This window comes from Pseudoliparis swirei, chromosome 1 (genome assembly GCF_029220125.1).
Source record: "Pseudoliparis swirei isolate HS2019 ecotype Mariana Trench chromosome 1, NWPU_hadal_v1, whole genome shotgun sequence".
Classification (NCBI taxonomy): Eukaryota; Metazoa; Chordata; class Actinopteri; order Perciformes; family Liparidae; genus Pseudoliparis; species Pseudoliparis swirei.
The window spans coordinates 5,288,278-5,301,233 of NC_079388.1; the positions used below are offsets into that span (position 1 = coordinate 5,288,278).

General features: G+C 48.5%; 1 protein-coding gene across 1 annotated transcript; it reads right to left on the bottom strand.

Annotated features, from left to right (window-relative positions):
* Nucleotides 1–1,336: 1,336 nt before the first annotated feature.
* Nucleotides 1,337–12,426, bottom strand: LOC130191972 (claspin). Its single transcript, XM_056411805.1, has 24 exons — nucleotides 12,200–12,426; nucleotides 11,341–11,458; nucleotides 10,489–10,907; nucleotides 9,654–9,803; nucleotides 9,374–9,439; nucleotides 9,205–9,277; nucleotides 8,965–9,067; nucleotides 8,067–8,641; nucleotides 7,783–7,974; nucleotides 7,508–7,671; nucleotides 7,229–7,410; nucleotides 7,042–7,088; nucleotides 6,729–6,898; nucleotides 5,515–6,037; nucleotides 5,168–5,201; nucleotides 4,913–5,015; nucleotides 4,697–4,827; nucleotides 4,353–4,514; nucleotides 3,797–3,918; nucleotides 3,564–3,694; nucleotides 3,342–3,462; nucleotides 2,793–2,869; nucleotides 2,480–2,641; nucleotides 1,337–1,883 (listed from the first exon to the last, which is right to left on the bottom strand). The coding sequence occupies exons 1-24, from the start codon at nucleotides 12,224–12,226 to the stop codon at nucleotides 1,758–1,760; spliced, it is 3,978 nt and encodes a 1,325-aa protein (XP_056267780.1). The 5' UTR covers nucleotides 12,227–12,426; the 3' UTR covers nucleotides 1,337–1,757.
* Nucleotides 12,427–12,956: the final 530 nt, after the last annotated feature.

Consider the following 12,956-nt stretch of genomic DNA (forward strand, 5'->3'; position numbering starts at 1 on the left):
TTTTTTTTTTGGGCATAAATGTGAGCAGACACACGCGTGTAGAGTGTACACGTCACGACACACACACACACACACACACACACACACACCCTTGGGTGCTAAAGCTCATGTTTCTCTTCAATTATTCCACCCTCTGCCCTCTCTCCTCCTCATAATCTGAATCAAGCCAGATCCGTGTCCTCTAGATATTTAGAAGCTGGGCCTCGGTGCCAAAACATGTAACCTTCCTCCTCTTTCAAGTGTGCATGTGTGCGTGTGCGTGTGTGTGTGCATGTGTGTGTGTGTGTGTGTGTGTGTGGGGTGGGGGGAGGCGGCTTGGTTTTACTGCATTGACCTCAGAATTTCCTCTCAGGGGGTTGGACAAAAGTTGCAAAATTTAGTTTCGAGAAGCTGGTGAAGACAAGGAGTCGAGGGAAACACAAAATAGATAAATGAAACTCTCACTTTTCCTATTAAATTCGAATTAGCATTGATTTCTTGACCCTGCAAACAGGCCCCGCAGGACTTGGAATCAAGTCTTTATCGGGCTTAATTGCGTCGTAATGGCTCAAAAATAAACGACAGAGGAAGCTCCTCAACCGAGCGGATCATTCGTCCGCCCGAAGCGCCCAGACATCCGGAGACGTTTTAAACGGCCGCCAGAGCCGAGGTTCTGGACACGTGGACAGAAGGTAGACGTGTAACCACCGCTCGCGACGCCGGCGGGGCGAAGGCGGGGCCTCTCAGCCTGCAGGTATGGCGACCCGCTGTGGGCGGGGCCCACCATGGGGTTGGCCCCTAATGATGTGTAATGGGGCCTCCTGTGCGCTCCTTCCTAACCCCGGGACCTCCTCCTAATCACCCCGGCCACTAATGAGATGGAGAGACATGAAAGCGCTCCCTCCAACGCCGGCCTATTATTAGCCACTTGCCAAATCGTTAGTCTTTAAACTGCGATTACGCTTCCGAAAGCCGGGAGACAAAAGTGGAAGAAAGAGGGAAAGACTGAAAGACAGGAGACAGGTGGAGAAGAGGAGGCCATCACCCTCACCAGGAATCCTTTCAATGGATTCTCTATCAAATCAAGCTATCTTTACAGATGGCCCAGATGTTCAGCGAGCTGCTGTGACACTCCGTTATGTTCACTTTTGAAACCAGCTACAGCCGAGCGTGATGGGAATGTTGTTAGTTTTTGCAGGAATGTCAGTCATAAACTAAAGTATTGGATGACTTAAAAATTGTTATCCCCTGGATGAAACATCAGATTAACATTTAATTTATTACTGCAGCTCATGCTCGGCTCATGGGCATCTGAACCACATGTAATGTCAGCTCTCAGAGAAGACAGAAGCGAAGGTCTTAAAATACACTTTTATTTACAATGTAAAACAAATACATTTAAATTCATCGTACAGAAAAACAACTCCCAAACGATTACAAAAAGAAATCTAATAAATCATCCTATTTACATGATAAAACATTTGTAAATGAACCTCCGACAGGAAGTCCAGGTTAAGTCAGCGCGGTGTGAGGGGTGAATGCTTCTCGTCGGCGGGACAACGAGGAAGACTTGGAGGGCCTTCGCTTGCTATTTAAAAAAAAGCAACGTAAACACACACACACACTCGTGTGTGTCCGTATTCGTGTTTCACAGGCGGCGTCTCCCGGGGCAACCGTCCCTTCTTCTTGAGGTTTTGCTGGATGTGGCCGGTCAATTCTGTCCTTTTGCCCGCTGACAGTTATTTATTATCTATAGATCAGCTGCTCGTGTTGCGTCCTCAGTGGTCCAGGAAGTTGAAGATGCTCCTCTGGGGGCCTTTGGTCTGTCCGGCGGGCCGGTTCTCCACGCAGACCCTCTTCGCTGATGGGTTCACCGCTTCCACCGGCCCCCTCTTCTTCATCGTCTTGAGGATCAAACACATCCAAAGTTAAACTGTCAAGCTGTAGAATTAAGATCAAACTAAATGAAATGGAGCTACGGATGAATCTTATGGTAAAAACATGCTTGGGTAAAAGAACACACACAAAAAATGCATAATTTTAGTGCTCAATGAGATCTTATACAAACAGTGGGCTTTGGCTCCACCGAGTGGTGTAGATCTAGAAGACATCCAAATCAATAAATGTACCCATCCCACTCATGATTGTTGCATGGAGCAATCTAAGGCCATTTGTTTATTTTTAGATCTAAAAACACAAAAACAGAGCGAATTGGGAAGATCAAAGTGTGTGAAAGTCAGGGGCAGAGCATGATGAGGGCTCTTAAAGAGCACAGGAGAGTCACTTGTATGAGCTTAACGTATTCAAGATCAGCGGTGGGGCAAACTGTGGTCATGGGGCCACGGTCCAGCCCTGTTGTGCAACACCACAAGCGGAAATTTGCAAAATAACCTCCCCATGTGCCCGTTAACTCATTTCGGCCTTTGCCATCCTCCGCCAGAGCCGGACTCGCGCATCGGGCATCCTTCCGTCCCGGCTCGGGTACGAGGACGCGACTCACCTGCTTCTTGGGAGCGTCGCCGTTGGACTTGTTCTTCTCCGGGGACAGGGTCTGGAACAGGAAGCCTCGGCCGTTTCTGGGCGCCAGAGGATTCCCCTCCGAGATGGAGGCCAGCTTCTGGAGGACGGATTGAGGCTGACTCAGCAGCGACCCTCTCCTCACCTGGAGGAGAGAAAACTAATGAATACAAGATTCAATAAAAACATCAATCTCCCAATGACGGTGTACCATCCCTCTGGATCCCTTTCAGGAAGGCTGAAGTTTAGACACATGAAACCAAGACGATCGCACAAGGTGAATATTCATCGTCTACCTGTGAGGGCTGCGAGGGTCTCTGGAAGGGGTTGAGAGCCGGGGTCTTCTTCTCTGGCTGTGGTGCATTGAGGGGCTCTGGTAAGAAAAAAGAAAATACAGTGTGGAACTTATATAACCTGGCACACAAAAAAATACAAATAAAATACTGTCTGATCTCATTTGTCTCATCGTTACATTTGTAGTGCAGACGTGTAAAGGACTCCGGAACATCGCTGTGAAAGCGGCTGTATAATTAAAATAAAAAATGTCTTCAGTCGACTAAATGACCTTTAGACCGGTCGAATGTCCCAATACTAATATCCTGCACGGACCACGTTGTCATTTGGATGTAAAGTGGCCGCGGGGACACATGCCAGTGTGTCGGTATCCAATATCAGACTCTACGCGATCAGGAAACTGTTCATCAACGCGGAGGAGATGCTCCCAAACGTTGGACAGCTCCGCGCGGCGACGGACTCGACTAAAGAGGTGAACTCCTGTCGTCACGCCTGGGCGTTTCCCTTTGAGGGTCTGGGATTCGTCTTGTGAGGCCGCGAGTCAAACCCACCTTTTCTCTGCAGAGCCTTGGCCGTCAGCTTCTTGGCCAGCTTCATGAATTGACTGTCTTCCTCATCGAGCTTCTCGTCGTCTCCATCCAGGTCGTCCCCTTTCTTGAGTTTCTGCTCAGACTGGGAGAGAGAGAGAGAGGTGTGAAGACGATGATATCCTTTGTTTACGTACACAACTTTGACATCAACGGCTCCTCGTGATAACCCACGAGTTCAGCTACCTGTTCCCTGAGCCACTGCTCCCTCTCCAGCCTCTCTCTCCTCCTCTGGACCTCGGACAGGTCCACCTCTTCATCCTCCTGCTCCTCTCCGTCGCCCTCCGTGCCCAACTGGTCCGCGTTGAACACATCATCTGGGAGGAAGAAGAGAAAAAAAACAGAGTGAATGGCTCGTCGGGCCGTTTCGCATCCCATCGAACTCCAGCTCCAGTTCCAGTGCGGTGGCGCCGGCTCACCGATGTTTTTCCAGCGGAAGCGGCGAGCTCGCCCCGGGCCGTCGGAGTGCAGGTCGCCGTCGGCGAGGTAGCGCTCCTGGTAGAGCCGCAGATTCCGCTTGTCGTCGTCCATGATCTGCTTCCTGCGAGAGCCGAACGTTCACATTTTTTTGTTTGAGTTTCTTTCGATCAGCAAAATATACAACCACCAGTAATAACAATAAAAAAAGAAAGAAAGATACGTGTGGCTGACAGAAAGGGTTAAGGCTGAAGCTATCTAGCTTATAAGTGCCTAACCTATGATTGCTTAAAAAACTTGTTCCAAAGAACTTTATTTATATATATATATATATATAAATAAAACAAAAGCAAAACAGACATTCAAGCATTTGTCCCCATACTTTGTTTCTTCTTATGCTTTATCAATACGTCAAGTCTATTCTTATCCAGTCATGTTTTTAAATTGTATTATAATTTTGTAAATAAATTTTTTTAAATTTTAAATTGCACCAGATTTTTGTTACTTTCTTTGATGTCATCAGTTAAATCGTTATGATTATGTATCGTCGGCACTCACATGTGGATCTTGTTGACCTGGTCCTGCAGCTCGTCGTCAGAGGGAAGCTCCTCGAGAAGCGCCTCCTCCTCGTATTCGTTCTCTCCGTCTCCGTCCTCGTCGTCGCCATCCTCGTCGCTGCCGGACAGCTCGGCCTCCGACTCCAGGTAGTCGGTCAGACGCCTGCGAGCGGGAGGAGAGCGGGAGGAGAGCGGGAGGAGAGCGGGAGGAGAGCGAGAGGAGAGCGGGAGGAGAGCGGGAGGAGAGCGGGAGGAGAGCGTTAGCGTCCTCTTGACGGCATTCAACCGCGTTGACACACGGAGACGAGGACAGATACAAGTTGTGTGGACATGTTCGACACTCACATCTTCTTCTTCTTCTTCACCCGCTGCGACGCAAAGACACCCTGCATCTCCTCCTCTTCCACGTCGTTGTCCTCGTCCTCACCAGCCTCCTCATCATTGTCATCCTTTTCACCTTCCTCATCATTGTCCTCCTACAAACCCCCACAACCCACGTTGTCATTTCCACCACAAAGACGTACATGCAGCTCGTCATCGACGCGATAGAGACGAGCTTACCGGCTCACTGTGACTTTCCACATCCGACAGGAGCCGGAATTCGCAGTCCTCGTCATCCTCGTCATCCTCCTCTTCCTGCGGCTCTTCCTCTGGCTTCTTTTTACTTTACACAGGAGACATAGCTATGAGAATCTCTCATTGCATATTACAATCAATAATCACTTAAACCAGAGTAAAAAAAGTACTTTGGTAACATATCATAAGCGGTTATGTTTCACATGGAAGCCCCTCCCCTTTCTGGTCATTGAACTGTACCTGTCTTGTGCCGACGAGGCCGTGTGAACAGAACCTAAAATTGGAAGCAAAGGAGACAAATATTAATTTTGTGTAACGAAGTCAAATCAACGTCAAACCTCAAAATGTAAATGTGTATTGTTGTTTGGTTTCAAGTTGCGTTTTGTATTTATGTGAAACCTCTGTACGTCCTACGGTGAGAGACACATAATTCTGATAGTAAAGGGAAATCAAATCAAAACAATAGAAATTCAAACTGCAAGCATGTTTGATGGACAGTCATCTCAACTCCAGATACTCGAGGTTCCTTATTGAAATATAAAAATCTGAATACATGAGTACAGGTGGAGTCGGGGAACATTGTTTACCTGGAAAAGTAAACTTCCCCGAACACAGGCCCAGCAGCTGATCCATGGTATTATCAGACTCCTCCCCCCTCCTGTCCTCTCTCTTCAGCTCCTCCCCTTCCTGTGTGGGCAGAAACGCTCCGGAGCACAACCCGAGCAGCTCGTCCTCTCGCGATCCTCCGGGGCCTCCTCGGCCCGGCCCGCCGGAGTCCCCCTCCTCCGCCGTCCTGAAGACCCCCGAGCAGAGCCCGAACAGCTCGCCCATGTTGGCGTCCATGGCGTTCTCGTCCAGGCTGTCCAGGATCAGCTGCCTCTTGTGGGAGCGCGGCGCGCCTGACCGCAGCCCCACGTTCAGGAAGCCGTCCGCGTCCAGCAACTGCGACTGGGTGTCGTCCTCCAAGGAGAAGCGACCCTGGGAGTCTCCGGTGCCAGAGGCCACGCCTCCCAGGGGCCCCGAATCGGCTCCCGGGGACGGAGGCGCGTACAGGTCTTGGGAGTCCTCGACGGGGAGGCAGAGAGACGGCTCGGAGAGTTTGCTTGAGCTCTGATGGAGGAGAGGGAAAAGATGACGGGTTACTGTATGACAACATTAATGTTAAAAAATGAGAGATTATAAAAGATAGATGTTTTTTTGTTCATGTATTAATCTGACTGTTAGATAAACAACAATTTGGGCACTCTGGTTTCTGCCTACTGGCCAATCCTATGGTCATTTAATTTCTGGATATATTGTACTTGTGTGATGTAATGACTGTATTTACTCTGTAGAGTGGTGCAGGTGTGTCTACACACAGATGTACCAGATGTGTGTGTGTGTGTTTGGCTGAATGTAGAGACGTCGGGCTCGGTGAAGTGAGGTGACCTCTTTGTGTCTATTTTTATGTCCTTATTTTCCTGTTCCTACAGGTGGGCGTACCAGTGGGAGGGGTAGGTTTGTTATCCGTTTGTATATGTTAACCAAAAGATGAAAAACAATGGAAATATCCGTTAAAGTTCATGTTTACTGTGTTACGTACCTGTCAATATTTCCACAAAAAAATAACATATGAATAAAAATCTAAACATTTTAAAGGTCACACGTTCTTCTTTAATCGTATAGCGTCCCGCTTTTATTTCGAAATCACGTAAATGAGAACACAAGTCAGTGGAAGTGTGACTATGTAATCCCACGCAAGTTTGGGAGAACTCAAAACACCTGAGATATTGGTGAGTATTACATCTCGAGATCTTCTTACCTTGGAGGCGGAGCCGAGGAAGCTGGGCCTGAAGAGGCAGGGCGAAGGGGAGCGGAACATGGAAGAGTTGGAGATGCTCCTCCCTGCCGAGCGCTGATGGCTGACCGGCTGGTAGGAGGTTATCATCGAGCCCGCCAGCTCAAAGCTGCTGTTGTGGCTGTTGTCCTCTTCTGGAGACGGGAGGGATGAGAGAGAGAGAGAGAGAGAAGACCACAGAGTGGAGTCAATGTCATTGGTATCACTCCATTTAAAGCCTCATCCCTCATGAATAACAGATGATAACTATACTCGAGTCTGATTTCACGCTACACACCCATCTTATTGCCGCTGCCGTCCGGTCCAGACCTCCTTACGCCATCACTGAAAAGGAGAACAGTGCATGTGAAGCTTTACTCCATGGATAGAGAGTGCTCAATTAATACCGCCTTTATTAAAGGCGGTATTATTAGAGTAGAAGTACAAGGTGAGAACCATCAAGAAAACACACGACCCGAACGTACCTGGTACGAGAGCAGGAGTTTCCGGGGAACAGCATAAGCGTGTCTGTATTAATCATGTCGGAGGGTTCGTTCAGCGCCACGGGCGACGGACTCCTGAGACTCTGGGCTACGCTGCCTTCCTCGTCGTCACGCTCCTTCTCGTCTTCCTCACTGCCACCACCTCCCAGTAAGTCGTCTACGTTCTGCAGAAAAAGAGCCGATTGGACTTGATGTGAGAACAACGGACAAAGCGATGCGATCGCTCCAAAACGGCAAACAAAAACAAAAACACCCCCTCACCTCCTCCTCGTCTGACTCATCGGTCATCTCGTCCTCCTCCTCTTCCTCCTCCCCACAGTCTTCGTTGTCGAGGCGGTTCAGCTCGGCCCTGCGCACCCTCTCCTCCTGCCTCCTCTGGGCCATGGCGAACTGCAGGCGCTGCTTCAGAGTCAGCAGCTTCTCTCCTGTGAACCGGGGAGAAAGAGAGAAGGTTAAGCGAGGTCGCAAACGAGGGGAGGGGTGGTGGGGGGGGGGCTCAACAATCCGATCTACGAGTCTCGCGCTTCTCTCCACACCTGGTTTGGTTGCCGAGGGGGTTTTCTCCGTTCCCTCGTTGACGGTGACGGTGACGGACTCGGTGCGCAGCTCCTCCTGGCCAGAGGGGGCGGTGTCTTTGCGGACGATGCTGAGCTGCATCGTGTGCTCTCCCCGAGGGCGGTCGGGTGCCTTGACGTGACGGAGGTAGCGCTTCTTCAGGGCCTCCACGCCTGGTTGAAGAAGAGGTGATCAATGTGATGGCAGGGGGGGAACTTTGATTTAACACTCGCCTCAGACCAGACAGAAAGAAAGCGGCGCTCACCGGGGTTCAGCGGCGGCAGCTCGAGTTCAACGAAGGAGCCGTCATCTGGACACAATTTAGCCACAGGCGGGGGGTCCAGTCCAAGCCTCTTCAGTCTGGACAATTTGTCCACCTTGGGTTTGGTGGACTGCACCGCTGCGGCCGGATCAGAGGCCCCACACCGGGAGGCTGAAGGCTCTGTCGAAGCCCGGGACACGGGCCCAGAGTCGGTCAACAGTTTCCACTCCGAGGGCGCCGAAGACGCTTCTTCTCGAGGATCAGAAGCAGGCGCTCCGACTGCTGGGACGGACTCATCTAGACTCTCGGAGAGATACAGCATCGGTCCAGATTCCTGGGCGGGATCAGGGCTCGCCGGGGCCTCTCCGGCCTGGTCGAGGCTTGCCCACTGCGGGGACGAGGTGGCGGCGGGGCGAGGTATGGGCTGGATCTGAGTGGGCGACGGATCCAGAGCGGGAGACGAGTCCTGCTCGGCAGATGGCTGCAGAGGCTCATTGGGAGGAAGAGGAGGTGGAGGAAGAGGAGGAGGAGAAGCAGCTGAGGGCATCTCCAACATCATGGCGGAATACTTTGTGGATCTAAAAAGGAAAATAAGATTAGTTTATTGATTGCGTGTGTGAATGACAGGTTTGAACGCAAAACGTAACAAGTGAAATTAAACTTATTATTAAATAGTTATATTTCTCCCCGGGTGCTTCACTGCAGCCCACGGCTCCTTCATAACCAAGGATGGGTCAAATGCAGAGAAGAATTAAATAAGTGTACATTTCTTTCGTAGGTCACTTGTCTTTCATTCTTTAAATGTTTCTGGTAAAATTGTGACGACAGATGTTTGTTTTTTTGGCCAATGTGGCTCGTGTGTGTGTTTTCGTGTGGGTCATCCGTTATGTGTTGTCTTTACTTCAACAGCGCCATGGCCGGACCCTCTGGCCTGGCTCTCTTCCTGAAGAACTGGTCGATTGTCTTCGGCTTGGGGACGTGGTAGGGAAGGCCGAGTGTGGACTCTAAGACAAAGACAGACGGACGCGTCAAAGATGCAGTCTCGGTCGCGGAGGAGACATCAGACTCCCCCGTTGTTACGTCGGAATCACAATTAACAGTTCACAAGTTGCACCGATAGAAGTTGTTGTTGTGAACTGACCTCGGATCAGTCTCTGAGACTCGCTGTGGAGGTGCCTCATCGCCTCTCGGCTGGCGCGCGCAGCTTTCCGCTCCTAAAAAGCATCGCATGTTGAAAATGATTTTTTTTTTGGGGGGGGTATTCATGTTAAAGAATATAGAATAAAGTCAAGCATTCTGCCACTGCATACCACACGCTGGGGTTTCTCCGCTGCATCTTCATCTCCCACCTCATCCTCCTCATCCAGGAAAGGATCCTGAGGCAATATTTAAACACTGATTACACAAAGGGCTCTCTGGACAACAGCTGTCACCACAGCGTTGTCACCACGGTGCCATTAGTGAACCAATCAGCTGAGCCGCGACACCAACAACAAGCAATGGCTTGAATCCCTTCCGACAGCTCTTACACATAAACACAGAGCTTCTTCTGATCCTAGATATTGGCACGCCGCCATCTGGTTTTCTCACCTTGTGTTTTTTCATCTTTTGTTTGACAGCAGCTCGGATGGCTTCCAGCGACTCTTCCTCCTCCTCATCGTCGTCCAGACCGGCGTCGAACAGGTCCGTGTCGCCGAGCAGACACCCGCTGTCGTTCAGAGCCCGGGGGAGCGGCGAGTTCTGGTGGAAACGGGCGCAAAAGTTGTTTTAAAATAGAAAACATGATCCGTGTCAAGGATATTTTACTACAACAGTTCACTTCTGCTTAGCTTCACATTTAGTCGATGTCACGTTTCTGATTTGATAATGTGAGTTTTCGAGAACAGTATTAAAAACGCACATTGCCATCACTCTATTTACATAAATAATTCTAATGCAGACCAACTGTAAGAGCCACAAGTGTGTTTAGTAAATTTAAGTTTGAGAATTGTTTTGAATTTAATATTTAGAATTATGCTCACGGTGGAGGAACTATAAGTTAAATATATGAAAAGATCTTTATGTTAATGACTGACGCTCGATCCAGGCTATTTTAATGACGTCATGACGGCAGCAGGTGTAAGAAAAGAGCCGCATTAGACATGAGAGATATAGTTTTGTTTACCGTAAGACCATGAGATCGTTTTGAACATTTATTATTTTGTATACTTTGTCAGCGTGTTTTGCTGTTTAAAATAAAATCGAAAGAAAAGGAAATGAACGGTCTCCTGTCATGTGAGGAAACTCACTGTGTCTGCAGCTCTTTAGCGGATTAAGAAAACAACAACGACGGAACGTCGCAACACCAACATTATAATGTGAAATATGTTCAGGTGTGTATCACACACACAATGTTTTCCTTCACACATCTCCAGACTCCACTAACCTCGTTCATTTCAGAGTGCCTCTCCTTCTTCTTTAGTTTTTCCACCGCTTTGCTCTGCTTCTCCTTCTTCTCCCGGTGCCTCTGGCTCTTCTCTCGCTTCTTTGTTGATTTTGCCTGCTTCCTCACCTCCTTCTGTTGTTCCTCCACTCCTCCACTTTGCTCCCGCTCCGGCCCGCTGTCGTCGCTGTCAACGGGAGCTCGGCTTATTCTCTTGCTCTTCTTCTGCGTCCCGTTGTCTTTCCTCTCCTCCTTCTCTCCCGTCTCCCTCTCCTCCCCGCTGGAAGCGGATAAGACCAGCGCCTCGACCATGTGCACGCTGTTCTCCGCCGCTGCCTCCTCGTCGTCCTCGCTGTCACTGTCTCTAATGGCGTTACGGTGAGGCTTTCTGTGGACGGTGATGTCTTCATCCTCGTCAGAGTCTGAAAGCATAAGAAACAATTCATGAGAACATTTTTTTACCTGAAATGTCTTCTGTTGCGGCTGGTGTCAAAATAATGTTTGTAACCTCGCTCTCTCTCGCCATCCGTATTTTTTTATATCCAAATGCACAATATGTAAATGTGATACTTCAAAACAAGATTAATTATTGTTATCTTTAATCTGTATGTAATGTCTTGAGGCAGATATATTTTGACACCTTTGATTAAATCATGCAGGAAGATGTCAGGAATATATTGTGCTTCACTTGATGCCACTCGAATACAGATTTGCCTGATGCACTTATAGTAAGCTTTGTGATTAACTGCAAATGGGGCAAGTTCACTGTGATTGTATCGACATTAACACAACTGTATCTCTCATTTACACAGCCAACGTGTCAAGATGGATTATCGCCCAGTTTTGGTAATTCACCTGGAAGCTCTTCTCTCTTGTCGGCCGTCTCGGTGGCCATCTCCTCTGCCGGAGAGCCCATCCCGCTATCGGTATCACTCTCTGTTGTCGTTTGGGCCGCAGCCGGGAGCCCTTCAGCCTGTGTACAATAACACAAACACTGATTTCACCCACCATGAAGTGTTTTTTCTATAGTCTGGGGGAACTGCAGTCGGTTTGGGATGATGCCTGTTTACTGGGGGGAAAAGACATCACATTCAATACGTCATCTCAAGACACACACACTGGTAAATGATCTCATTATCTTGACTACTATACTTTAATGAAATCTAAAAAAGGGACTGGGTATGTCCAGCTCGCTGCCTAACCTTCTCTGGGATGTCAACGTGCCACAAAAAAAACAAATACACGAAAAGAGGTGTCGTTTGCAAAGTTGGCATGCAGCACGTCACCTGATTTGGTGATTTTGCAGCCAGATTAATGTTAAATGAATCAGTGGCACTTTGAAATAATGCAAACAATGAGCACGTACGTCACCGACATCGATCCTTTCAACGAGTGTAGACATAGCAAGCTATATATAAATATATATTTATGAAAAAAAGTTACTGATTTCCATGAGAGATCCCCCAACATCAAAACCTGCTTAGGTATATAGTTTGAACAGAGTAGATCAATTAAAGTGAGACCAGGCCGAGACTACAACCAGCAGCTGGCTAACCCAAACCTAGCGAGCTAACCAGCTAAAGCTAACTAGATCAGCAGTTAGCTTCTCTCATTAACTTTACTCACAACGTGTCCGACTAATACTTCTCTCACAACCCTGAAATAACTTAAAATGTATAAAATAGCGAACCAATATGTGAAATAATGTCCTCACCGGTTGTTGAGAGACGACCAGGCTCATCTTTGTCCGCAGGGGCTCGTTTACGCTTTTTTGAGGTGAAATAAACCGACTGACACGAGGCTTCGTCGGGTGTCAGCAGACTCAACGGACGTCGAAGGGCGAGTGTCTGCTCGACACAGTTTGTTTCGGACAGTTAAAGCATATTTAGAAAGTCTTGAGCCGGGCTGTTTCTCTTCCTCCCGCCTGTTCAGGACACAACAGAAATTTGATATTTCGCGCGCCGTGACAGCTGGCCCACAGCGGCTCCTCGCCGACCTGTCAATCGTCCTCTTCTCGCGATCCCATTGGTCTATCGGGAATGTTTGTATCCGCCCACTTTGACGTCATGGCTTGGTGGGAGCTGATTTCATATCCCGGGAAAGCTCGCGCGGGCGGGGTCTCGGGGACTTTTGCTTTGCGACATTGTTGCAATTCAGTGAGGTCTCGAGGGGCCCAAAAAACACAAATATAACCAATAACAACCATCAGAAAAATCAAATGCACACGATGACACAAATATAACTGGGTAACAGTAAGCTGCAATTAAAAATAGAAACGTGTCATATTTAATAATTAAAAGCATTAATTGTTATATATCAAACTACCCAACATAGTTCAAATAGCTCCCTGTCTGCCAACTACGTGCTAAAATAACACCCAGTCAAATACTTACAGCTTTACTTGTGGGTTTTCTTTACACCGTTGTGTCGCTACTCAAGTAAAGCATCGGATTCATTGAAACAAATACTCT